Source organism: Pleurodeles waltl, chromosome 2_2, assembly GCF_031143425.1.
Source record: "Pleurodeles waltl isolate 20211129_DDA chromosome 2_2, aPleWal1.hap1.20221129, whole genome shotgun sequence".
Classification (NCBI taxonomy): Eukaryota; Metazoa; Chordata; class Amphibia; order Caudata; family Salamandridae; genus Pleurodeles; species Pleurodeles waltl.
In genome coordinates, this window is record NC_090439.1 from 729,480,273 (window position 1) to 729,508,078 (window position 27,806).

The window sequence follows — 27,806 nt, forward strand, 5'->3', positions numbered from 1 at the left end:
GGGGGTAGTCTGCCTCCTCTCTGCACTAGAAGCTCCGAAGAAATCTCCCGTGGGTCGACGGAATCTTCCCCCTGCAACCGCAGGCACCAAAAAGCTGCATTACCGGTCCCTTGGGTCTCCTCTCAGCACGACGAGCGAGGTCCCTCGAATCCAGCAACTCTGTCCAAGTGACTCCCACAGTCCAGTGACTCTTCAGTCCAAGTTTGGTGGAGGTAAGTCCTTGCCTCACCTCGCTAGACTGCATTGCTGGGAACCGTGACTTTTGCAGCTACTCCGGCCCCTGTGCACTTCCGGCGGAAATCCTTTGTGCACAGTGCAGCCTGGGTCCACGGCACTCTAACCTGCATTGCACGACTTTCTAAGTTGGTCTCCGGCGACTCCTTTGTGTAACTTCGGGTGAGCACCGTTTCACGCATCCTCGTAGTGCCTGTTTCTGGCACTTCTCCGGGTGCTACCTGCTGCTAAGAGGGCTCCCTGTCTTGCTCGACGTCCCCTCTACCTCCTGGTCCAATTTGCGACCTCCTGGTCCCTCCTGGGCCACAGCAGCATCCAAAAACGCTAACCGCACGATTTGCAGCTAGCAAGGCTTGTTGCCGTTCTTTCGGCGGGAAAACACTTCTGCACGACTCTACAAGGCGAGAGGGATCCGTCCTCCAAAGGGGAAGTCTCTAGCCCTTTGCGTTCCTGCAGAAACCGCAGCTTCTTCTGTCCAGTAGAAGCTTCTTTGCACCCGCAGCTGGCATTTCCTAGGCATCTGCCCATCTCCGACTTGCTTGTGACTTTTGGACTTGGTCCCCTTGTTCCACAGGTACCCCAGATTGGAAATCCAGCGTTGTTGCATTGTTGGTTTGTGTCTTTCCTGCATTATTCCTCTAACACGACTTCTTTATCCTTAGGGGAACTTTAGTGCACTTTGCACTCACTTTTCAGGGTCTTGGGGAGGGTTATTTTTCTAACTCTCACTATTTTCTAATAGTCCCAGCGACCCTCTACAAGGTCACATAGGTTTGGGGTCCATTCGTGGTTCGCATTCCATTGTGTTGCCCCTATCCCTATGTTTCCCCATTGCATCCTATTGTAACTATACATTGTTTGCACTGTTTTCTAAGACTATACTGCATATTTTTGCTATTGTGTATATATATCTTGTGTATATTTCCTATCCTCTCACTGAGGGTACACTCTAAGATACTTTGGCATATTGTCATAAAAATAAAGTACCTTTATTTTTAGTATAACTGTGTATTGTGTTTTCTTATGATATTGTGCATATGACACTAAGTGGTACTGTAGTAGCTTCACACGTCTCCTAGTTCAGCCTAAGCTGCTCTGCTAAGCTACCATTATCTATCAGCCTAAGCTGCTAGACACCCTATACACTAATAAGGGATAACTGGGCCTGGTGCAAGGTGCAAGTACCCCTTGGTACTCACTACAAGCCAGTCCAGCCTCCTACATTGGTTGTGCAGCGGTGGGATAAGTGCTTTGAGACTACTTTACCACTCTTGTCATTGTACTTTTCATAAGAGAAAAATATACAAAACAAGGTCAGTGTATATACACATAGCCAAAAAGTTTTGCATTTCCTCTTTTCACTCTTTTCTAAGTGCTGAAAAAGTACTTCTAAACTTTCTAAAAAGTTCTTAAAAGTTTTAAAAGTTTTTTTCTCTGTCTTTCTAAAAGTTCTGAAAACTTTTTTCTCTTTTTCTATCACTTTAACTCTCTCTAAAAATGTCTGGCACAGGCCAAAATGTTGACCTGTCTAAGATTGCATATGATCACCTTAGCTGGAAAGGAGCAAGGAGTCTCTGCATAGAGAGAGGTTTGAGTGTAGGGAAGAATCCTTCCTTGGAACTGTTACTTAACATGCTTAGAGAACAAGATAAGGCTAAAAGTGACCCATCTGTTGAAAAAGTAGCTAATGGTTCTCAATCTGATCCAGGGACTCCCCCAGGTAAAGGTTCAGGAAAGAAACTTCTTAGCCTTCCCATTACAAGACAGTCTAGCATAGTTGGTACTGAGGTGGAGTCACATCATACAGGTGATGTGCTCTCACATTACACTGTCAGCCAAGCTGTTAGGGTGCCCTCTGTAAGGGACAGGTCTCCTTCTGTTCATTCCCATCATACCTCTGTATCTAGAAATGTCCCTCCCACCAACCCTGATGACAGATTGTTAGAAAGGGAACTCAATAAGTTGAGGATGGAACAAACCAGACTGAAGCTTAAAAAGCAACAGCTGGATTTGGATAGACAGTCTTTAGAATTAGAGAAGGAAAGACAGAAGTTGGGTTTAGAAACCCATGGTGCCAGCAGCAGTATTCCCCATAGTCATCCTGCAAAAGAGCATGATTCCAGGAATCTGCATAAGATAGTTCCCCCTTATAAGGAGGGGGATGACATTAACAAGTGGTTTGCTGCACTTGAGAGGGCCTGTGTTGTACAGGATGTCCCTCAAAGGCAGTGGGGGTGCGGGGGTAAGGAGGGTGTAACATACCGTCCACCTCAAGGCTCCTATCAACAAACAGTTTAGGGCATAGAACTGTTGGCATTCAGCATTTTCAACAAGGTGAACATATTCATGCGAGGTCAGCCCCACTGGGCTAAGAGGTCCTAGTCTACCTCAAGTAGAAGATGGCACTTGTAATCAGCAAGGAAACACCAACTCGGACATTCAGAAACCCCACTAGATGATTGGATGTCAGGTAACTCTTAACAGTGTGCCTAAGACCATAGTCTTAACGTATCCAAACAAAGGAGGTGAGATCCTACTGCTCATTGCTTTATTATAGACCACACTGCTGTTGTGCTGTCCATCCAAGGTCTGGACAACACACCTTGTATGGAGAGGAGTCAGGCCTTGAGTGCCAGCTGAATTGCCTCCAGTTCCAACAGGCTGATGTGAAGATGCCTATGATCTCCAGGTGGGCTACCCATCCTAGAGTGGGGCATATATCACTACAGTAACTACAGCCAAGTGCACTTTTCTCCAACACCAAACAACTTCTCTGGCAGCACTGGGAAGATCACAATGGAGACTGACCTGCTTGTTGATGGAAAGCTCAGGTCCAACAGTAGGGACCCTGTGGACTGCAGATGATGCAAAACCATCTCTGGCAAACCAGCTTTGATTAGTATTTTGACCAGGTAAGGTGTAATGGGAATGCTCGGTGTCCTGAAATGGGCCACAATCATTGCCATCACCTCCGTGAAGATTCTAGGTGCCGATGTTAATGCAAAAGCAAGGACTGCAAACTGATAATGTGTAGAACCCACTACAAAACGCAAATACTTTAGGTAGACGTAAGGATTGGGATGTAGAAGTATGCATCATGCAGCTCCAGTGACACCATTCAGTCTCAAGCTTTTAACACCAGTGACACCTATGCACGGCACAGCATGTTGAACTTTTCCTTTTTGTGGAAGAAGTTCAACCCCCTGTGGTCTAAGATTGGGCGCAGTTCTTTGGCACAAGGAAGTATCAGAGGTGGCATCCTAGGCCTCTTTCCTGTTCCGGGACTAGCTCCACCCTTCCTTCTTGAGGAGTGCTGTCCCCTCCTGCTGTAGTGTGGCATGGTGAACTGGAGCGGGAGCGGAAGGTGGGGGTGGGACATGAAGGAAAGGGAGTAGCCTCTTCCTACTATTTGAAGGACCCACTGGTCCAATTTAATGGCCTTCCAGACAGGCAGAATGGGGGACAGCCTCCTCACCACATGGCCCAAGTGTGTATGGGACAAAGAACTAAAACTGCTTTACTATGGGTGCAGAGGGAGAAAAGGAAGATAAGGAGAGTTGCTGGTTGGATCCATGGTTGTTTAATCTTGCTCTGTCGCTGTACTGATGGACCAGCAGGTCTGGGAATGCTGCACCTGTAGTTGGTAGGGTGGCCTCTGCCGAAATGAGATTCCTCTGTTGAATCCTCCAAAGTGGTGAAATTGCCTGTAATCCCGCTGAGGCTGCTGGAGATTCAGTAAGCGTGCAGTGGTTGTGCTGGTCTGGAATCTTTCCAAAGCTTCATCCGCTTTTCCCCCTATCAATTTTGTGTCCTCAAACAGATCCATCAGGTTAGCCTGCACATCTGTGGTAAAGCCTGATGTCCCGAGGTAACTCTGAAGTCGGATGGAGACCGAAGTGCCCCTGGCTCGGGCCATTGAGCCCGCTGTGTTAAGGCCTGGCTTAGTAATGTGCCTAGATGTATTTTCTCCATCTGAAAGAACTTCTTCAAAGTGCTCCCCGAAATCTTAAGGTACATGAGGCGCCTTCAATCGGGTAACACCCAGGCACTCACCGGGGCTTTTAATTGTCCGAAACGGGTGAAGCACAGCCTCCTTGAAGACCTGTCTCTACTACGTGGGCAATAATGGCCCAGGATACGCTGGGCATGTCTAGACCAAGTCTGACAACAGAAATGAAGTTGGAACCTTTGAGTTCCGATTGTGTGACTTCTCTCCAGGGTGGTATTAATTGAAACAAGACATTAGAGTTGGGCTTTTTATGCTTAGGGGCAAACCTTGTCTTTCTACTTAGTCTTTGACTCAATAGATGATAGCAAACTTGTGGAGTAAGGCTAGGGATGGGAGAGAACCCGGGGTTCGAAGCATGAGGTTACATACGGAGTTATGCTCCCTGACCATTTCAGGAGTATCCAGGAATATTTGTCACAGGTTTTCAATTTATGCTTGTACTGCAGACACCAGGGACAGATGTAATGCAGGTCTGTAACCAACATCTGGTTTCTGTATGAAACTGGGGGTCCTCGGGAGAAATATTGGCCTAGCACATGGTCTTGAAAAAAGTTTTGGAGCTAGAAAGACAAGGTATGGTTGCGTGTTATCACTTCCAGAGAGAGTACAAAACCATCAGAGAGTTTGATCGGCTGCAACCGGCATGCAGGACCAACATTTTTTGGATTTGGTCAGATTCCTGGGGGAATTATAGTGAGAAATCTGCAGTCAAAAGTATCTAACAGAACAGACAGATTTCTGCACATATGAACACATCTTCCATATCGCTCTTGCAATGGGAGTAATGAGAAGTGGAAAAGGATGCCATTTTGAGAGATTTAGCTTCTACCTTAATCTCTATAGTGAAGTTATGTTGTTTTGGGTGGATGTTTGGGGGGTGGGGGGTCTAGTGGGAGTATAGTGAATAGGTCATTTACTACCAGCAATTTGAAGCTTTGTGGCAGTAGCTTTCAGGATACAAACTAATATAGGTCCCTATACAGACCAAAAGGATGTACAATCTCACCAACCAAAGGACAGTAACAAGTTAGGAGATGCACCTCTCTCATCACAAAAACAACAGATACCCTTCCTATTGTGATATGGCCTTTATCAGTTGACAAAGTCAAGAATCTTTCGCATGAGTGATTTCTTGCCTTTGTCAGGTGCCTGCTGATAATGGCTCTGCAGATATCACATTGCTATTTTAACAGAGCCTGGAAGAAGCCTGCCAAATTCCTTTTTGGAGGCAAGTGATGCAGGATCCTTAGAAGTAAGCAACACAAACTGTGAAATGCTACAGCTCTGAGAAGCATCACCTGGGCCCTGAACTGTGACTCTGTATCCCCATGAAACTAGTAATTTAATAAATTCAGTATTATTTTAACTGCAGATGTAGCAATCTTTATTTCTTACCCGTGATGCATCACTTTCTTGTTTAATCATATCCAACCCAGGCAGGTGGCTTGGAAAGAGATTACCTCCTCTCATAGCAGGATCGTTAACCTAATGACAGAAAAAAACATACGTAGCTTAATCTTTTTTTTTGTAACAGAAGTACATGCAACTCTTACACTTGTTGGTAAACCTTCTTCATTGCATTCCTTGCATTTTTAGCAAAGTTAGCAGAGGTAGCATCTGATCCTTGTCCAACTGTGCAGGACCAACAGCATATGCTGACCCTGGCAAGTGTTAAAAATTAGTGGAATTTCTATCAAAGTAACATTACCCGTCACATATGACAAGCATCAAGATCAACACAATGTTATCCGCAAAAACCTCAAAGGTACTTTTAAGACCCAAACCAGTAATGCTGAATTTCTGAATTTTTGTGCCTGTTATGCCACTACGTGGAAGTCGTTCATGCTTTACTCCATATTCAGATATACCTTTATATTTTCTGTGCAGGAGGTTGCTTCCTAGCTCCTACACTTATAGAAGACAGGTATTACGCACATCTCTATATGCCTGCACTTAGCAGTGCCAGCATACTGTCAAAATGGACAGCACTGTTCCGTTTAAAAAAAAATACCAGTCATTAAACCCTTCAAGGAGGGTGTAAAAATGGTAAAATCCTTGAGACGCCTCAGAGAGACGCCTTCAACACTTATCTGGAACATCAGTGTTGTGCTCACTTGACCCCTGGGTTCTACTTTTGACTCCCTATATTCGGGTCAATTACAATCCATAATGAGGAAGGTGGCTCTCTTAAAGTTCAAGAACAATTTATTAAGGTTCACAAAGATAGGGTGGTTCTTCGAACCAACCACCAATTTTCTGCCAAAGGTAGTTTTACCTTTCCACATCAGTTAAACCACTGGGCTGCCCATCTTTTTTCCAAAACCAGAATCTGTATCTGAAAGAGCCCTTCACATGCTAGATGTCGGGCATATGCTAATGCACTAAATTGACAGAACTAACTTTTTTTTTTTTTTTTTTTTAAGGAGTCTACTCCGCTGTTTGTAACCTTCACAATACCACAAGGGGGCCATGCCATCTCAAAAGCTGGCATTGCCAATGAATACGGAGGTGCATATATACTTGCTATGCCAGTGCTAAGTGACACTCCCCATGCACTCTCGAGCCCACTCCATACGCAATTACAAATCCCTAGCCTTCTTAGGTAACATTCCTTTAATGCATATACTTAAGGCAGCTACTTGGTCAACGCCACATACATTCACCAAACGTTACTGTGTTGATGTTCTAGCACAAAACAGGATTTGGTTGGCCAAATGTATTAAGAACGAGGTTTCAAGCAGTGTGTGTGTGTGTGTGTGTGTGTGTGTGTGTGTGTGTGTGTGTGTACATCTGTTCGTGGCATGTCGTGCTGCAGATTCACACGCTATGCATATCGATTCTGACATCAGTGTTGGGCTTGGAGTGTTACAAGTTGTTTTTCTTCGAAGAAGTCTTTTAGAGTCACGGGATCGAGTGACTCCTCCTCTTCGGTTCCATTGTGCATGGGCATTGACTCCATTGTTAGATTGTTTTCCCGCAGAGGGTAAAGGAAGGAGTGATAGAGTATTTAAGTGAAAAAAAGAGATGTCCATGCAAATGTATATACATATGTACAAATGTGTTAACTTAAACGACTACAGGCTTCCGGTGAAGAAGGGAGGGTGCATGTGAATCTGCAGCACGACATGCCACAAACAGATGTACACTGGGTAAGTGACATTTTCCGTTCGGTAGCATGTGTAGCTGCAGATACACATGCTATGCATAGACTAAACAGCAGTGGCGAAGTTGTTTGAAATAATGTTCTTAGAACAGCTTGTCCTACTGTGGCTTGTTGTTGTGATAATACGTCCAATAAGTAAGAAGTACATCACTCTCCTGTCAATTCCATAAAACAACCTGTTTACAAAAAGGCCTAACTGATACTCAAAGATTTATAGCTCCAAACACAATATATATGGAAAATGTCACTTACCCAGTGTACATCTGTTCGTGGCATGAGACGCTGCAGATTCACATGCTGTGCATACCCCGCCATCTAGTGTTGGGCTCGGAGTGTTACAAGTTGTTTTTCTTCGAAGAAGTCTTTTCGAGTCACGAGATCGAGGGACTCCTCCCCTTTCGGCTCCATTGCGCATGGGTGTGGACTCCATCTTAGATTGTTTTCCGCGCAGAGGGTGAGGTAGGAGTTGTGTATATAGTAATAGTGCCCATGCAATGGAGTAAGCATGTATGTATGTACATAATGTGACTAAAAGTGATATATTTACAAATTTACAAAATGTACAAGTTTATTTTTATCAACTTATAACTGCTACAGGCTCCCGGGGAGGTGGGAGGGCGCATGTGAATCTGCAGCGTCTCATGCCACGAACAGATGTACACTGGGTGACATTTTCCGTTCGATGGCATGTGTAGCTGCAGATACACATGCTGTGCATAGACTAGTAAGCAGTTATCTCCCCAAAAGCGGTGGTTTAGCCTGTAGGAGTTGAAGTTGTTTGAAATAATGTTCGTAATACTGCCTGTCCTACTGTGGCTTGTTGTGTTGTTAACACATCCACACAGTAATGTTTAGTGAATGTATTAGGCGTAGACCATGTGGCTGCCTTACAGATTTCGGTCATTGGTATATTCCCTAGAAAGGCCATGGTGGCGCCTTTCTTTCTAGTGGAGTGTGCCTTTGGTGTAATAGGCAGTTCCCTCTTTGCTTTAACATAACAGGTTTGAATACATTTAACTATCCATCTGGCAATGCCTTGTTTGGATATTGGATTTCCTGCATGAGGTTTTTGGAAAGCTACAAACAAGTGTTTTGTTTTGCGAATTTGTTTGGTTCTATCAATGTAATACATTAGTGCTCTTTTTATGTCTAATGTATGTAATGCTCTTTCAGCTACAGAGTCTGGTTCTGGAAAAAACACGGAGTTCCACTGATTGATTTAAGTGGAACGGTGATTTAACTTTTGGCAAAAATTTGGGATTTGTGCGTAGAACCACTTTATGTTTGTGTATTTGTATAAAGGGTTCTTGTATGGTAAAGGCTTGTATTTCACTTACTCTTCTGAGAGATGTGATAGCTATTAGGAAGGCTACTTTCCAGGTTAAGTATTGCATCTCACAAGAGTGCATGGGTTCAAATGGTGGACCCATGAGTCGTGTTAATACATGAGGTTCCACGAAGGAACTGGGAAGGAACTGGTGGTGTTCTTGGTGGAATGATCCTTTTTAGACCCTCCATAAATGCTTTTATGACTGGGATTCTAAATAGTCAAGTTGAATGTGTAATTTGCAGATAGGCAGAAATTGTTGTGAGATGTATTTTAATGGATGAAAAAGCTAACTTAGACTTTTGTAAGTGTAGTAAGTAGCTTACAATGTTTTTAGTGGACGCGTGTAATGGTTGAATTTGATTATTATGACAGTAATAAACAAATCGTTTCCATTTATTTGCGTAGCAATGACTTGTAGCAGGTTTTCTAGCCTGTTTGATGACCTCCATACATTCTTGTGTAAGGTTTAGATGTTCGAATTTTAAGACTTCAGGAGCCAGATCGCTAGATTGAGCGATGCTGTATTCGGGTGTCTGATCTGTTGTTTGTGTTGAGTTAACAGGTCTGGACTGTTCGGTAGCTTGATATGAGGCACTACTGACAGGTCTAGTAGTGTTATGTACCATGGTTGTCGTACCCAAGTTGGTGCTACTAGTATTAGTTTGAGTTTGTTTTGACTCAATTTGTTTACTAGATACGGAAGGAGTGGGAGAGGGGGAAAAGCGTAAGCAAATATCCCTGACCAACTCATCCATAACGCATTGCCCTTGGAGTGAGGTTGGGGGTACCTGGATGCAAAGTTTTGGCATTTTGCGTTTTCTTTTGTTGCGAATAGGTCTATTTGCAGTGTTCCCCAGTTTTGGAAGTAGGTTTGTAGTATCTGGGGATGAATTTCCCATTCGTGGATTTGTTGGTGATCTCGACTGAGATTGTCGGCCAACTGGTTTTGAATTCCTGGGATGTACTGTGCTATTAGGCGCATATGATTGTGAATCGCCCAGTGCCAAATCTTTTGTGCTAAGAGGCACAGTTGTGATGAGTGTGTCCCTCCCTGTTTGTTTAAGTAATACATTGTTGTCATGTTGTCTGTTTTGACAAGAATGTGTTTGTGGGCTATTAGTGGTTGAAATGCTTTCAATGCTAGAAACACTGCTAGTAGTTCTAGTTGATTTATATGAAGTTGTTTTTGCTGAGTGTCCCATTGTCCCTGGATGCTGTGTTGGTTGAGGTGTGCTACCCACCCTACCATGGAAGCATCTGTTGTGATCACGTATTGAGGCACTGGGTCTTGGAAAGGCCGCCCTCGGTTTAAGTTTATAGGATTCCACCATTGAAGCGAGGTGTGTGTTTGGCGGTCTATCAACACTAGATCTTGAAGTTGACCCTGTGCTTGTGTCGCTAGGCACTGTTGTAAGGGCCGCATGTGTAATCTTGCGTTTGGGACAATGGCTATGCATGAAGACATCATGCCTAGTAGTTTCATCACTAATTTTACTTGATATTTTTGGTTTGGGTGCGTGCTTTGTATTACGTTTTGGAATGCTTGTACCCTTTGTGGACTTGGAGTGACAATCCCTTTTTTGTGTGTTGATTGTTGCTCCTAAGTATTGTTGTATTTGACACGGTTGTAAGTGTGATTTTAGGTAGTTTATTGAGAACCCTAGTTTGTGAAAGGTTTTTTTGACGTATTTTGGGTGTTGAAGACACTGATGCTGAGTGCTGGTTTTTATTAACCAGTCGTCTAGATACGGGAATACGTGTATGTGCTGTCTTCTGATATGTGCGGCTACTACTGCAAGGCATTTTGTGAATACCCTTGGTGCTGTTGTTATCCCGAATGGTAACACTTTGAATTGGTAATGCACTCCTTGGATTACAAACCTTAAGTATTTCCTGTGAGAAGGATGTATGGGTATATGGAAGTAAGCATCCTTGAGATCTATTGTTGACATGTAGTCTTGTTGTTTGAGCAAGGGGATCACGTCTTGAAGTGTTACCATGTGAAAGTGATCTGATTTGATGTAAAGATTTAGTGTTCTGAGAACTAAGATGGGTCTCAGAGTTTTGTCCTTTTTTGGTATTAGAAAATACAGGGAATAAACCCCTGTTCCTTTCTGATGGTTGGGTACCAGTTCTATTGCATCTTTCTGTAACAACGCTTGGATTTCTAGTTGTAATAGATCTAAGTGCAGTTTGGATATGTTGTGTGTTTTTGAAGGCACATTTGGTGGTAATTGTAGGAATTCTATGCAATAACCATGTTGGATAATGGCTAGGACCCACAAGTCTGTAGTTATTTCTTCCCAATGTTTGTAATAATCTGTTAGTATCCCCCCACTGATGTTGTGTGTTGGGGATTTGTGACATTGGAGTCACTGTTTAGTTTGTGGGGTCTTTGGGCTTTGGAATTTCCCTCTGGTTTTAGGGAACTGTCCACCTCTATATTGTCCCTGAAATCCTCCTCTTTGGTACTGGCCCTGGTATGTGGGTCTGGCCTGTGAGGTTGAGGGTTCTGTGCTTTGGGCTTGAAACCCCCCTCTAAAGTGTGGTTTCCTAAATGTGCCTCTGCTCTGTGGGGAGTAGAGCGCGCCCATGGCTTTGGCTTTGTCAGTGTCTTTCTTTAGCTTCTCTATAGCTGTATCCACTTCCGGCCCAAACAACTGTTGTCCATTAATTGGCATATTAAGCACAGCCTCCTGGATCTCTGCCTTAAATCCGGAGGTGCATAGCCACGCGTGTCTCCGAATAGTGACCGCTGTGTTTACAGTTCTGGCGGCTGTGTCTGCTGCGTCCATAGCCGACCGTATCTGGTTGTTGGAGATACTTTGGCCCTCCTCCACCACTTGTTGCACACGCTTTTGAAACTCCTTGGGAAGATGTTCGATAAAATGCTGCATTTCATCCCAATGAGCCCTGTCATATCTTGCCAATAAAGCCTGTGAATTGGCAATACGCCATTGATTGGCTGCCTGTGCTGCAACTCTTTTCCCCGCTGCATCAAACTTTCGACTTTCTTTGTCGGGTGGTGGTGCATCTCCAGAGGTCTGTGAGTTAGCCCGTTTGCAGGCTGCGCCTACTACCACTGAGTCAGGTGTTAGTTGTTGTGTGATGTACACAGGGTCTATTGGGGGAGGCTTGTACTTTTTTTCGACCGTAGGTGTAATGGCTCTGCATTTGACTGGGTCTTGAAATACTTGTTTTGCGTGTTTTAACATCCCTGGTAGCATCGGCAGACTCTGGTACTGGCTGTGTGTTCATGACAAAGTATTAAATAAAAAGTCATCCTCAATAGGTTCAGCATGCAGTGCTACATTGTGAAATGCAGCTGCTCTGGACACCACCTGCATGTAAGCAGTACTGTTTTCTGGTGGTGACGGTCTTGACTATTGTCAGATACTGGTGCATCGTTTAGATCCCATGCATCTGTGTCATCGTGGCTCATCCCTGTGTGAGTCGGAGATTGCATCATTGGGTGTGTTGCAATTGGTGACAGTTGCGGTGAGTGTTGTGGCGAGGGTGGTGGCGAAAAACGTGGTGGAGTTTTTTCTTTGGCCACCTTTGCTTTTGGCTGTTTATCTGTGTCTTGGAAAGCAAGTTTCCTTTTCATTTTAATAGGGGGAAGAGTTCTTATTTTCCCTGTATCTTTTTGAATATGGAGCCTTCTTTGCGTATAGTCTGGCTCCCCCATCTCTAACTCTTGTCCAAATTTATGCCTTGTAGATGTGCTGAAAGGCCTTGTTCTTCGGAATAAGAGCTTGTTTTCGGCTCCGATGCTGGGTGTTTCGGCACCGAAACTTTTTCCGCAGTCTTTTTCGGCTCCGAAGCCACTTTTTTCAGTTTCGGGGTGCCGATCTCTCGGTGCCGACTTTGCTCGGAGCCGGTATCTCGATGTCGAGTTTGGTCGGAGCCAGTATCTCGGTGCCGAGTATACTCTGTGCTGGTATCTCGACCGGAGTTGGATGACTTCGACACGTGTGTGCCCTTTTTCGGTGCCAATGGTTGGTCACCGTGTTTACGGGTTAAGCCATGGCCTGCCGGCGGTGGCGTCCCCTGGGCCTTCATTATTTTGGCGTGAGTTTTGGCCGGGGCAGTTTTACTCATGGTTTTCGTCAGCTGCTCACTTTCGGCCTCGTCCGAGTCGGCAATGGAGAAAGTTTCCTCTTCCTCGCCGTCGTGGTGTCCTGACAGCGCCGATGCCATTTGAAGCCTTCGAGCTCTCCGGTCCCGTAGCGTCTTCTTCGACCGAAATGCCCGACAAGCCTCGCAAGTATCCTCTTTGTGTTCGGGGGACAAACACAAATTACAGACCAAATGCTGATCTGTGTAAGGATACTTATTGTGGCATTCGGGGCAGAAGCGGAATGGGGTCCGTTCCATGAGCCTTGAAGATGCACGCGGTCAGGCCGACCAGGCCCCGCCGTGGGATAGAAGCCCCAGGAGTTCTTCTTTTATTCGATGTCGATCTACTATAACTAACCAGATACCGAACGCAAACAATACCGTCAAATTTTCCGAGATTTAACTAACTTTCCGAACCGAAACACGGAGCGAAGAGGAACACGTCCGAACCCGATGGCGGAAAGAAAACAATCTAAGATGGAGTCCACGCCCATGCGCAATGGAGCCAAAAGGGGAGGAGTCCCTCGATCTCGTGACTCGAAAAGACTTCTTCAAAGAAAAACAACTTGTAACACTCCGAGCCCAACACTAGATGGTGGGATATGCACAGCATGTGTATCTGCAGCTACACATGCCATCGAACATATATACATATACATATATATATATATATATATATATATATATATACACATACATACACCCACATATACACATATATATATATATATATATATATATATACATACACACATCATTGTTTTCAAACTATACAGCTTCTAAAATAAACCATCAACCCCTGTCAACTCAAAGACCCTCAAACGCAAGACCTTCACAGATAAACATATAAATCAACACACAAGGACCATGAACAACCAACTGCACATACAAACATATAAACAATACCAAGACACCAAAAAGACAAACAAATTCATAAACAATGATATTTACAAACAACAGATATATATAAAAAAAATCTTAAATTTAAATATCAAATAAATGACAAATTAAGACATATAACACCCATATATAAAAATAAAAAAAATTCTCTCCAATAGTGAGCTTTGAACAAGTCCATTTCATAGATACAATGCTTAATATCACAAGGATCGTTGCTCATAATACGAAAATAAATTCTAGCTGTTGTAGCCAAATCCAGTTAGTTTTTGGATGAAAGGTCTCTTCAAAAAATGTTTCTTCATCAATTAATAAATCCTCCTTGCTGCCAATTGGTAGATAGTCCTTACTGTCATAGTGGATCATCAGAACTGCCGGCGCGTGTTTCGGTGGACTTGCACTTTCAAATACATTCATAATATTCCCAGCCACCTTCATCAGGGCACTAAATCCCACATTGCGCACTGCGTCATCTTTTTAAATCTATATATAAAGACATAATTACCTCTGTATCGAGGATATAGCATACTATGAAGACATATATTAAATCTGTTTCCATGTGCAGAGGCCCATTTGAGTGAATGTGGGGACCAATCAACACCACAGTGCGAATATAGTGTGTAATGCAAAGAAACACACCAAGCCACGTGATGAACCCAGAAAATAAAGAGGACCTTCAACTCGTGGGTACAAAGAGACTGGAAAAGTATCCGAAGTAGAGAAATTACGTGTTTACCTGATGTAAACATACAAAATAGACTGCCACTATGTTAGAGAGTCCGAGGGCCAAAGCACCGATAACTGCAAAGGAGATTCGTCTTTTAGAAGGGTAAACGCGGGCAAACACTTCACTGTGAAATTCAAAAACTGCATTTCCGGGGTCATTTCAACCCAAAGAACATACCTTTAGGAACCCTCCAGGGAATGAGATACGATCATCCATACGAGCGGACAGGACTGCAATCTCTGTGAGACACGGCATCAAACCAACGTTATTAAAACGGCGGGTGCTAGTCACTGGAAGGTGTAGAAATAGACGAGGGACAATTGTCCCTCTCATTCAACTGCAGAAATGCAGAAGAACACAGCACCATCTTGGAAGGGGGTAGTTTAGTTATATATAGCATTTAATAATTGAAAAGAGAAGTACAACAAAACAGGAAACCAACAAGATACATGATAACATGTGATCATAAAGCCTCAATGTAGCAGTAACCTATAAAAGTAAAAGAAATCATGGCTCAAGTGCTCACCGATATCTCTCGATGCCCTCTTTTGTGTAGCTGGACATCAATAGTCTTAAAAACTGCTCAAAGGGCGTTATAACAAGGGATGTCTTCGTTCAAACCCATTTTAAAGGTCTCCAAAAAAAAAAAAAGTACGTCCACACAGTAGTGTTTAGTGAATGTATGAGGTGTTGACCATGTAGCTGTTTTACATATTTCAGCCATTGCTATATTTCCTAAAAAAAAGCCATTGTTGCACCTTTCTTTCGTGTAGAATATGCTTTTGGGGGGATTACTAGTTGTCTTTTTGCTTTGATGCAGCATGTTTGTATGCACCTTACAATCCATATTGCTAAACCTTGTTTTGAAATAGGATTGCCTGTATGTGATTGTTGGAAAGCCACAAAAAGTTGTTTTGTCTTTCTAAATTGTTTATGTCTGTCTATATAGTACATTAGAGCTCTTTTGAGGTCTAATGTATGTCGAGCTCTTTCTGCCACAGAATCTAGCTGTGGGAAGAAGACTGGCAGTTCCACTGTTTGATTGATATGAAATGGGGAGACTACTTTTGGTAGACATTTTGGATTTGTTCTTAGTACAACTTTGTGTTTGTGTACTTGGAAGAAAGGTTCCTCAAGAGTAAAAGCTTGCATTTCAATTACTCTTCCTAAAGAAGTAATTGCTACTAGGAAGGCAACTTTCCACGTTAAAAATTGAATTTGGCACGAGTGCAGGGGTTCAAAAGGTGGTACCATTAGTCTTGTAAGCACTATATTTAGATTCCAAGATGGAACTAGTGGTGTTCTTGGTGGAATGATGCGTTTTAAGCCTTCCATGAAAGCTTTAATGACAGGAACTCTAAATAAAGAGGTATGCTGAATGTTTTCTAAATATGCAGATATTGCAGTAAGGTGCATTTTTATTGAGGAAAATACAAATGCTCTAAACTTGGATAAGATTCGAACTTAAAAAGTGAAAATATGTTAACTCAAACATAGAGCGTTAACGAAGATGAAATTCTTAAGATTTAGACTACACCATATTCCATTTAGTCAGGTAGATCTTGGAAATCACAACTCCAATGTGCAAAAGTTGTGACACTGCACATTCTGGGCGGTGGTAAACAGATCTAGTCAGGGTTCTACCCACTGTTGGAAGATGCCTTGCGTCATGTCAGGGCATAGCCATCATTCATGACCCAACAGGCACCTCCGGCTGAGCTCATCCACCCTGGTGTTTAAAGATCCTACCAGGTAGTCCACGATCAGGGAAATGCCCTGATGCTCCAGTGAATTCCGAAGGCATAGGACCTCCTGGAACAGGACTCAGGACCCCACTGCTTCCTGAAATTTGCAATACCACATGGCAGTGTGTTGTCTGTGAGAACCTGCACTAGCCTGCCCTTGATGGACACCAAGAAGGCATTTAACACAAAGTGAATGGCTCGTAACTCCAACAGATGTGTGGAGCTGGGATTCTGCCAGAGACCAGAAATATTTGAGCTCCTCTCCGACAAGATCGCCCAAACCAAGCACAGGCACATCCATCTCTACCATCAAATCTGGGTCGGGGCAGGAGAGTGGTCTGTTTTTAGCCAGACTGTGGTCAGGTGCCACTGCAGATCTTGTGCAGTCTCTGCCAAAACCTGGATGACATCCCACAGGCTTTCTTGGTGCTGGGCCCACCAAGACTTCAGCCCCTACTGCAGAGCCTGCATATATCACCTTATGAAGTGGAGAAGCAGGATGCATGAGGCGACTAGGCCAAGAAGCTTCAAAGCCACTCTCGCCGTGATCCAGGACCGAGGCTGAAACATCAGGATCCTAGCCCGAATATCCAGGACCTGTTCAGGTGTAGGAAAGGCCCTCCAACTGCACTGTATTTAGATAACCCCAATAATGGTGACCCAATTTATAGGAGTCAGGTTTGACTAAGGCTTATTGAACGAAAACCCCAGCAATGTTAGGAGGTTTGCTGCTGTTTGGAGATGCTCCCCGTTTGACTGTAGCAAGCCCACCTTCAGCAGTCAGTAGTCGAGGAAGGGGAAAAGAGTTATTTCCCAACCTCTGAAAGTGCATCACAACCACCACCAAGAGTTTTGTGACCACGTGAGGGGCGCTGGTAAGGCTGAAGGGCAGTACAGGCCTACCATGAAAAACAGACAGCATCTGTGAGACTGCAGGACGAGCACATCTTGAAGGTCCAAAGCAACTATTCATTTGCCTGCATTCAGGGCAGACCAGTCTTGAACCAAAGTGAGCATTTTGCATTTGTCCTTCCAGAAAAAGGTGTTCAAAGGGGGAAAATCTAAAATAGGGCAAAGGCTTCTGTTCTTTTTCAGAGTGAGGAAGTAGTGGGAGTAGCAACCCACTCCTGAGGCTTGCACCCTCTCAATACCTACCTTTGCCAATACAGCCTGCACCTCTTGTAGCAAGATGGAGAGGTGCTGCTCTGAAAGCCTTGCAGACTTGGTAGGAAGTTCAAGTGGGTCTGAAAGGAATGGTAAGAAAAGCCCTGAGAGATGACATGAAAGACCCATCTGCTGCATGTGATGGTTTGTCACCCTGGAGGAAAATGCCTGATCCTTCCTCCCACAATGTGACAGAGAGCTGCTAAGGAAAACCTAGACCAGCTTGGAGGCTGATGCTGCAGGAGCAGAGGACTGAGTAGAGCGTTATCCCTCAAGACCTCCAAGGTGTCTGCTGGATCCTTGGCCATAGTCTCAAAGGAGCTGGGGTAACTTAAGAGCTGGTAGGGCGTGGTGAAGCCTATACAATAGCTCTCTGGAGTAGCCTAAAAGAGGTTGGACTGCATAGGTAACTGTTGGGCAGGCAAAGAAAGGCCAAAGGTATGCAATTGGCCCAGCTTGCCTTAAAGTGTCCAGGGCAGAATCCACCTTTTTCCTCAACAAAGAGGATTCCCCTCAAACTGCATATGCATTAGGAGCGCCTGTGCTGCCCCAGAAAAGCCAGTGGAAGTCTGGCAATATCTCTATCTGCTACAAACATTACAAAATACCTGTGGATGTTTGAGTAGTGTTAAGTCACTTCAAAATACCCAATATCAGTAAACAGAAAGGGCAAATAACAGGCAAGACTCAGAAATCTTCCTTAGCAGACTTATATAACAGTAGGGTTTATGCACAAAGGAAAGACTCTGATAGACTGAAAACTAGACAATGTTATGTTCTAGGTGCCAGGAAATGAAAATGTCACTTACCCAGTGTACATCTGTTCGTGGCATTAGTCGCTGCAGAGTCACATGTTTAGCACAGTCCGCTGCCTGGTGTTGGGCTCGGAGTATTACAAGTTGTTTTTCTTCGAAGAAGTCTTTTTTGGTCACGGGACCGAAGGACTCCTCCCTCTTCGGCTCCATTGCGCATGGGCGTCGACTCCATCTTAGATTGTTTTCCCCGCAGAGGGTGAGGCTGGAGTTGTTTGCTATAAATAGTGCCCATGCAATGGAGTGAATACGTATGTACATAAAAAGTTTATAATAATTATTTACAAATGTACAAGATTTAAGATTTACTTCTAAACGGCTACAGGCTTCCCGGGGAGGCGGGAGGGCACATGTGAATCTGCAGCGACTAATGCCACGAACAGATGTACACTGGGTAAGTGACATTTTCAGTTCGATGGCATATGTCGCTGCAGATACACATGTTTAGCATAGACTATAAAGCAGTTACCTCCCCTAAAAGCGGTGGTTTAGCCTGTAGGAGTTGAAGTAGTTTGGAATAATGTTCTTAGTACAGCTTGGCCCACTGTAGCTTGTTGTGCATTTAGTACATCTACACAGTAGTGTTTAGTAAATGTATGAGGCGTAGACCAGGTTGCAGCCTTACATATTTCGCTCATAGGAATGTTTCCTAGAAAGGCCATTGTAGCACCTTTCTTTCTGGTTGAGTGTGCCTTTGGTGTAATAGGCAATTCTCTCTTGGCTTTAAGATAGCATGTTTGAATACATCTGACTATCCATCTAGCAATGCCTTGTTTAGAGATTGGATTTCCTATGTGTGGTTTTTGAAAAGCTATGAACAGTTGTTTTGTTTTCCTGATTAGCTTTGTTCTGTCAATGTAGTACATTAGTGCTCTTTTGATGTCTAATGTATGTAGTGCCCTTTCAGCCACGGAATCTGGCTGTGGGAAGAACACTGGTAATTCTACTGTTTGATTTAAATGGAATGGTGAGATTACTTTTGGTAGAAATTTTGGATTTGTTCTTAGAACTATTTTATTTTTGTGTATTTGAATAAATGGTTCTTGTATGGTAAATGCCTGTATTTCACTTACTCTTCTGAGGGATGTGATTGCAATGAGAAATGCGACTTTCCACGTTAGATATTGCATTTCACAGGAATGCATGGGTTCAAAAGGTGGACCCATGAGTCTTGTTAAGACGATGTTAAGGTTCCATGAAGGAACTGGTGGTGTTCTTGGTGGTATAATTCTTTTTAGCCCTTCCATGAATGCTTTAATAACTGGTATTCTAAATAGAGACTATGAATGAGTAGTTTGTAGGTAAGCAGATATTGCTGCGAGGTGTATTTTTATAGATGAAAAAGCGAGGTTTGCTTTTTGCAAATGTAGTAAGTATCCCACTATGTCCTTTGTAGAGGCATGCAATGGTTGGATTTTATTGGTATGGCAGTAGCAAACAAATCTTTTCCACTTAGATGCATAGCAGTGTCTAGTGGAAGCTTTTCTAGCTTGTTTTATGACCTCCATACATTCTTGTGTGAGGTCTAAGTGTCCGAATTCTAGGATTTCAGGAGCCAAATTGCTAGATTCAATGATGCTGGGTTTGGATGCCTGATCTGTTGTTTGTGTTGTGTTAACAGATCCGGTCTGTTGGGTAGTTTGACATGCGGTACTAGTGAAAGGTCTAGTAGAGTTGTATACCAAGGCTGTCTTGCCCATGTGGGTGCTATCAGTATGAGTTTGAGTTGGTTTTGACTCAATTTGTTTACTAGATATGGAAGGAGAGGGAGAGGGGGAAAAGCGTATGCAAATATCCCTGACCAACTCATCCATAGAGCATTGCCTTGTGATTCGCGGTGTGGGTACCTGGATGCGAAGTTTTGGCATTTTGCGTTTTCTTTTGTTGCGAATAAATCTATCTGGGGTGTTCCCCAAATTTGAAAGTAATTCTTCAGAACTTGGGGGTGAATTTCCCATTCGTGGACTTGTTGGTGATCTCGCGAAAGGTTGTCTGCTAGTTGGTTTTGGATCCCTGGAATAAATTGTGCTATTAGGCGAATGTGGTTGTGAATCGCCCACTGCCATATTTTTTGTGTTAGGAGACACAATTGTGTTGAGTGTGTTCCTCCTTGTTTGTTTAAATAATACATTGTTGTCATGTTGTCTGTTTTGACAAGAATGTATTTGTGTGTTATTATGGGTTGAAAGGCTTTTAACGCTAGAAATACTGCTAACAGTTCTAGGTAATTTATATGAAATTTTGTTTGGTGTACGTCCCATTGTCCTTGAATGCTGTGGTGATTGAGGTGTGCTCCCCACCCTGTCATGGAAGCATCTGTTGTTATAACGTTTTGAGGCACTGGGTCCTGAAATGTCTGCCCTATGTTTAAATTGTTGCTGTTCCACCATAGAAGCGAGAGGTATGTTTGGCGGTCTACCAACACCAGATCTAGAAGATGACCCTGTGCTTGTGACCATTGCGATGCTAGGCACTGTTGTAAGGGTCGCATGTGTAGTCTTGCGTTTGGGACAATGGCTATGCATGATGACATCATGCCTAGAAGTTTTAGCACAAATTTTGCTTGTATCTTTTGGTTTGGAAACATAGCACTTATTACCTTGTGGAATGCTTGAACTCTTTGTGGACTTGGAGTGGCAATTCCTTTTGATGTGTTGATGGTTGCCCCTAGATATTGTTGTGTCTGACACGGTTCGAGGTGTGACTTTGTATAGTTGATAGAGAAACCCAGTTTGTGAAGGGTTTGTATGACATATGTGGTGTTGTTTGTGCACTTTCTTACTGTGTTGGTCTTGATTAGCCAATCGTCTAGGTAAGGAAACACATGTATTTGTTGTCTCCTGATATGTCCTGCTACTACTGCTAGACATTTTGTGAATACTCTTGGTGCAGTTGTTATTCCGAATGGCAACACCTTGAATTGGTAATGTATTCCTTTGAATACGAACCTTAGGTACTTTCTGTGAGAAGGGTGTATCGGTATATGAAAGTACGCATCTTTTAGGTCTAATGTGGTCATGTAATCTTGCTGTTTGAGCAGTGGAATGATGTCTTGTAGTGTGACCATGTGAAAGTGGTCCGATATGATGTAGGTATTTAGTGTCCTGAGATCTAATATTGGTCTTAATGTTTTGTCTTTTTTTGGAATTAGAAAGTACAGGGAGTAAACTCCTGTGTTTTTTTGTTGTACTGGTACTAACTCTATTGCATCCTTTTGCAGTAGTGCTTGAACTTCTAGTCCTAAAAGTTCTAAATGTTGTGGTGACATTTTGCGTGTTTTTGGAGGGATGTTTGGTGGGAATTTGTGGAATTCTATGCAATAGCCATGTTGGATTATTGCTAATACCCAATTGTCTGTTGTAATCTGCTGCCAAGATTGGTAGAATTGGCTTAGTCTTCCCCCCACTGGTGTTGAGTGAAGGGGTTGTGGGACTTGAAAGTCACTGTTTAGGTGGAGGTGTTTTTGGAGTCTGGAATCTTCCCCTACTCCTTGGGAATTGACCCCCTCTATATCCCCTGAAACCTCCCCTTTGGAATGAACCCTGATATGGTGTGGTTCTTGTTTGTTGGCTGGTGGTGTCTGTGGGTTGGCCACGAAACCCCCCTCTAAATGGAGTTTTTCTAAAAGAGCCTCTGCTCTGCGGGGAGTAGAGTGCGCCCATGGCTTTGGCCGTGTCTGTGTCCTTTTTAAGTTTTTCAATGGCTGTGTCCACTTCAGGGCCAAAAAGTTGTTTCTCGTTGAAGGGCATATTTAGGACAGCCTGCTGGATTTCAGGTTTGAACCCTGAAGTGCGGAGCCAAGCGTGTCTCCTTATGGTGACAGCAGTGTTGACTGTTCTCGCTGCAGTATCGGCTGCGTCCATTGAAGAGCGGATTTGATTGTTTGAGATCGTTTGTCCCTCTTCAACTATTTGCTGCGCCCTTTTTTGGTATTCCTGGGGAAGATGGTCTATGAGAAGTTGCATCTCATCCCAGTGTGCGCGGTCATATCGGGCTAGCAGCGCTTGAGAATTTGCGATGCGCCACTGGTTGGCTGCCTGTGATGCTACTCTTTTTCCTGCCGCATCAAATTTTCGGCTTTCTTTGTCCGGAGGTGGGGCGTCACCAGATGTATGGGAATTTGCTCTTTTGCGAGCTGCCCCTACTACTACGGAGTCAGGTGGTAACTGCGAAGTAATAAACACTGGGTCTGTGGGTGGTGGTTTGTATTTTTTATCCACCCTTGGGGTGATGGCTCTTGATTTTACGGGCTCTTCAAAAATTTGTTTTGCGTGCCGTAACATCCCTGGTAGCATTGGGAGACATTGATATTGGCTATGTGTAGCCGAGAGGGTGTTAAATAAAAAATCATCCTCTATAGGATCGGAATGCAGTTGGACATTGTGGAATTCTGCTGCCCTAGCCACCAGTTGCGAGTATGAGGTACTGTCCTCTGGTGGTGACGGCTTTGTGGGGTATGAATCGGGATCATTGTCCGGCACTGGGGTGTCGTATAGGTCCCAAGCGTCTTGATCCTGATTATCTTGACTTATAGTAGTTTGCGCTGGTGAGTGCATTTGTGGCGGAGTTTGTGCCGGCGATGCCTGTTGTGGTGGAGAGGGCGGAGGCGTGACTTTTTTAACCACTTTGGCTTGTGGTTGTGCGTCATCCTTGAGAAATCCGATCCTTCTTTTTCTCATTATTGGGGGAAGGGTTGATATCTTCCCTGTGTCTTGTTGGATGTACAGTCTCTTTTGTGTGTAGTCTGATTCTACACTTTGGAGCTCTTGTCCAAATCTGTGCATCTGGCCACTTATTCCTTGTTCCTCTGTGTAGGAAGGAGGTGTGGAACTTTTCGGCGCCGAGAGAGAATCTTTTTTCGGCTTCGGTACAGACTGAATTTTTGTGGCTTTCGGCAGTGTGTCTCGGTGCCGATGTTTTTCGGTGCCGGCATCTTGTTTTTGCTTCTCGGAGCCGCTATCTCGGCTCCGAGGTTGCTCCATGGCGGTTCCTCGACCGGAGTCGGGTGTCTTTGCTATGGGCGTGCCCTTTTTCGGCGCCTTCGATGGCTCGCCGGTTTTATGGGTCGAGCCATGGCCTGTTGGCAGTGGCGTCCCCTGGGCTTTTGTTTTTTCGATGGTTTTTGTTTTCGACGTCTTACTCACTGTTTGTTGTTGTTGTTCGACGTCGGAGTCTCCGGATTCTGAGTCCGGAACCGAGAATGTTTCCTCTTCGTCGTCGAAACGTTGTTTTGTCGGCGTGGACGCCATTTGTAGACGCCTGGCTCTTCGGTCCCGGAGTGTTTTTCTGGACCGGAAGGCTCGACAGGCCTCACAGGTATCCTCCTTGTGCTCGGGGGACAAGCACAAGTTACAGACCAAGTGCTGATCTGTATAAGGATACTTACTGTGACATTTTGGGCAGAAACGGAACGGGGTCCGTTCCATCGGCTTCGATGTCGCACGCGGTCGGGCCGACCAGGCCCCGATGGGGGAATCGAAGCTACCCCAAAGTCTTCCTATGATCGGTGTCGATGTACCTAACTATCCCGATACCGAACGGAACAATACCGACGCTTTCTTCCGAGATTCTGACTAACTTTCCGAACCGAAACACGGAGCGAAAAGGAATACGTCCGAACCCGACAGCGGAAAAAAAACAATCTAAGATGGAGTCGACGCCCATGCGCAATGGAGCCGAAGAGGGAGGAGTCCTTCGGTCCCATGACAAAAAAAAGACTTCTTCGAAGAAAAACAACTTGTAATACTCCGAGCCCAACACCAGGCAGCGGACTGTGCTAAACATGTGTATCTGCAGCGACATATGCCATCGAACTCTGTCTTTCATTTTCGGGACTGATCACGAGTAAAATGTACTTCGAGACTCAATTAGGTTTTGCATGTTTAAATCCCTGAAATTGGCTATAATTCAATGTAGTCCTTAATGTAAGCATTTTCAAGGGCCTGCTTGTTCAAATATTCTTATTTATCCTCAGGAGTGATCATCTATTAAAAAAATAATAATAATCCTTCCAGAGACTTTGGGGGGTGGGGGAGATGGGGGAAGATTATGTCGATTAGTAGGTAGCATGATGCAAGTTCTATTGCTCTGCCACTACCCATCTGGGACAGGATGAAAGAAGAGTCCAGCACACTAATTGGAATCACCCAAGGGCAGCCACTGCAATCACAGACTAAGTGCACTCTATTAGAGTGTCAGTCTCTAGAGGAAAAAAATAAAACGTTGAGAGGAGCTGATGTAAAATTCAAGATGGCAGCAGAAACGTGGATTGTAGGATACCAACTGCGACCGGAGTGAATGCAGGGAGCCGTCAGACAAGAACACGAGTCACAACAGACATAGCAAAAGGTAACTGGCATCACTGGGGTGGAGACTGGAGGTGAGGCTGGCACACATATAGATGTTAATGGTAGACTGAGATCCCAAAGCTAGGTTGATAATTGGTTGCACCTTCTCAGAAGTGTTCTGTTTACGACGATGAAGAGGGACACAGGCCTGACCCTTGTTGCCTTTACTCTTTGTTCTGATAATAGATCTCTTTCCTAGGAAAATACACCTAATGAACAATGTTAATGGTATCCCTTTAGGAGGCGTAAATCATAAAATATCACTCTTGGCTCATGATGTGCTCCTTTCAGTCCTCGTGCCAGACCGGTAAGTGCTGCCTCTTCAAAAAGCACTGAAGGATTCTAGGAAAGCATCAGGGTATAAAATCAACTAAACTAAATCGAAACTCCTACATTGGGCCTAATGGAGGTTGATGTCCGTTAAAGAAAATGTTCCTTTCAAAATAAAAAAGTGGCGTGGTAAACTGTAAACTTCGTACTTGTATAGCGCACTACTCACCCGTTAGGGTCTCAAGGCGCTGTACGCATACCGCTGTGGAACCCCTCCTGGCTTTTCCCTGTGAGGTGCCCACTCCTGGGCAACCTCCAAGGTGAAGCCAGGCATCCCAGCGCTGTTGGGGCCGTTGTGGAGATTAAGCAAGCTATTGCCCAGAGTTACAGAGTGGGAACCATGAATTAGATTAGGCACCGATGCGAGAATTATCAGGTCCGAGGAAATTGAGCTCAAGACCCGCCGAGGCGGGAATTGAACCCTGGTCCTGGGCCAGATTTCTGCATCAGGGTCTGCCGCTCTAACCATTGAGCCACACTTCTCCATAAGATACCTGGCAGTAAATCGAATATATTCCCTACCAGGTTGGTACCAGGCTAACATACTCTCCTCCAGGACAGCAAATAAATACGCCCTGAACAAGTGGGGAAATTAATACATCTCATCGCTGGGTTGCATCACAGCAGTTAAAATTAATTTGATCCCAAGACTGCTTTAAGTCCTCCAGACACTACTGATATGATAACAATAGATAAATCCACACTAGACTATCTCAAAAGTCCCCTAATCCAACCTGTATGGTAAGGAAAGGTCCATAGTGTTGCCACAAAATTACTAATGACACCTAGCGAAAAAGGAGGCTTAGGTTTCCTACGTTTGTAATTATTACAGAGCGGCACAACTAAGAATAGAAGAGTGGTCAAAGAGGGAATCTTATGAACACTGGATTGATATGGCAGGACATTTGCAAGTAGATCCAAGTGGGGCTTAATTCGGGTGCTGTGCAAACATAGGCCACAAAATGTGTATTGTTGTGAAATCACTAGTATGTTGATGGACATCTAAGACAACATAGCTTTAAGACATAAAATTACAACCTTCCAATCACCCTTGATGTAAATATTAGATAACTCGGAGTTTACTCCAGCACTAGGACTGATTTCCATCTCACACTGAAGAGTGAGCAAGCGTGCAACAATCTTAGATATGTTCCTCAAAGTCGCTTAATATTTGCAAGAAAACATAGTGTCCCCCTTAACAAAACAAGTGCATCACTGGGTAATTCAAACAATAGTAAGGGGATGTTGTCCCAGATCCTGCGTGCTTAGATGGAAAAGGTCTGCTTATTGCTTCTCTTTTTCATAGGGAGGAAAAACTCTTAACCATGACAACTAGTGGATGGGTCTCCGCATTGGATTCATTCTTAAGTGTGTTCTAGGCAGGCCCCCAATGGCCCGATATGAACAGATAGTCTATGACACTAGAGAAGAGATACTTATTAGAAGATAGGATCTATGGAAAGACAAACAGAATCTTTCTGTGTGCCAATGGGAGTCAGCTCTATAAGTAACCACAGGATAGTACTTAACACAAGAGAAACTCCACAGGATGTTCCTGTGTAACACAAATAGATGCTCGAGGGATTGGGGAGAAAAAGGCACGCCCATATTTATCAGGTGCGTGTGTCCAAAAATATATGTTCTGGAAGAAGGTTCTGATGGTCATAAAGGAGATGGTGGAAGTTCCCATTCCAGCCAGCCCGGATGTCAACAATCCTCCCTCCTGGGTGGGAGGGAGACTTGTTGGGGAACTGGAAGCTAATAAATCGACTACTACTCATATCATAAAAGATAACTGTCAAACAATGGAAACAAACATTGGTCCAGGTTGGACCATGCAGTGCTGGGAAATGTTGGCGATGGAGTGATTACAACCCACACTGGCAAAAATAGCTTTATAGGCACTTGGTAGCCAGTGCTGTCCAAAATGGAGAGGGCGAATGAGAACAGACACTCCCTGCAAATGTTTAATTAAATTGCTTCTAATGGCACTATGGACTTGGAAAGATATGGAAGGTTAAGATGAGGACTAATTATGAATCTAGTATTGAAATGGTTACTTGACTGAAGTCGGCAATGGGAAGCAATGTAGTAAGATATGTTCCTGCCCTGTGTTGCTGGGAGAGGGGTTTGCAGGGTGTTTCTTTCCCTGTTTAAGATGTATTGTTGATATAGTAGTCGACGATGCACTGATGATAGCAAGGTTTCAGTGTAACTAAAAATATACATGTATTGCCAATTTATGAAAACGTAATAAAATGCATTTACAAATAAAGAACTCCATAGCTTCAATCTTTTAACATTTATATAACCTTTTGTGACAACTATTACAAAGAATAAAAGATACAGGCAGCCAAATAACAGCATTTCAATATCTTCTACAACAGTACAGCAACAATGACCAACATCTTGGATGCAAGAACCTACCATAATGTTTCATAGTTCGTTCGGATTAGTTACTTACCTGTAAATCCTAGTTCTCTTCCAGGGGTATCCTCATCAAAGTCATAAACATTGAATATTCCCGCCCTTGTGCGGGGACCCCGGAGCATATATAAATAAAATACATACATATTATCATGTGTAAAACAGCAATGCAGGCTATAATCATAAATAGGCTAAAATGCTTTATTTCTATGCAAGTTTTTTTTTTTTTTTTTTTTTATATTATAAAATCACAATAGATGATAAATATCTACCTAAGCCCCAAAAACTGGACTTAGGGAAGTAAACAGCAGTAAATATCAGAGAAAAATAGAAAAAAAACACATTGAAAAACAATGAAGCATTCTTAGCCAATAGGCTGCATGCAGGTTAACACAGGAGAACCATAAAAACTTTGGCACCGTGCCTTTAAGACCCTGAGCACCTCCAGTATCCCACCATGCCTCAGGGGTGAAGGGAAGGTGACAGTTGGTTCACAGTTAGG

At 43.8% G+C, this 27,806-nt stretch overlaps 1 protein-coding gene across 14 annotated transcripts in view; it reads right to left on the bottom strand.

The window, feature by feature from the left end:
• NCOA2 (nuclear receptor coactivator 2) overlaps window positions 1-27,806 on the bottom strand; it is a 1,057,595-nt gene that overhangs the window by 54,701 nt on the left and 975,088 nt on the right. For all 14 annotated transcript variants that reach the window (XM_069220319.1, XM_069220317.1, XM_069220318.1 and 11 more), the window contains one exon: window positions 5,639-5,728. In XM_069220319.1, coding sequence (XP_069076420.1) covers window positions 5,639-5,728 — 90 coding nt within the window. The remainder of the gene's footprint in view (window positions 1-5,638; window positions 5,729-27,806) is intronic.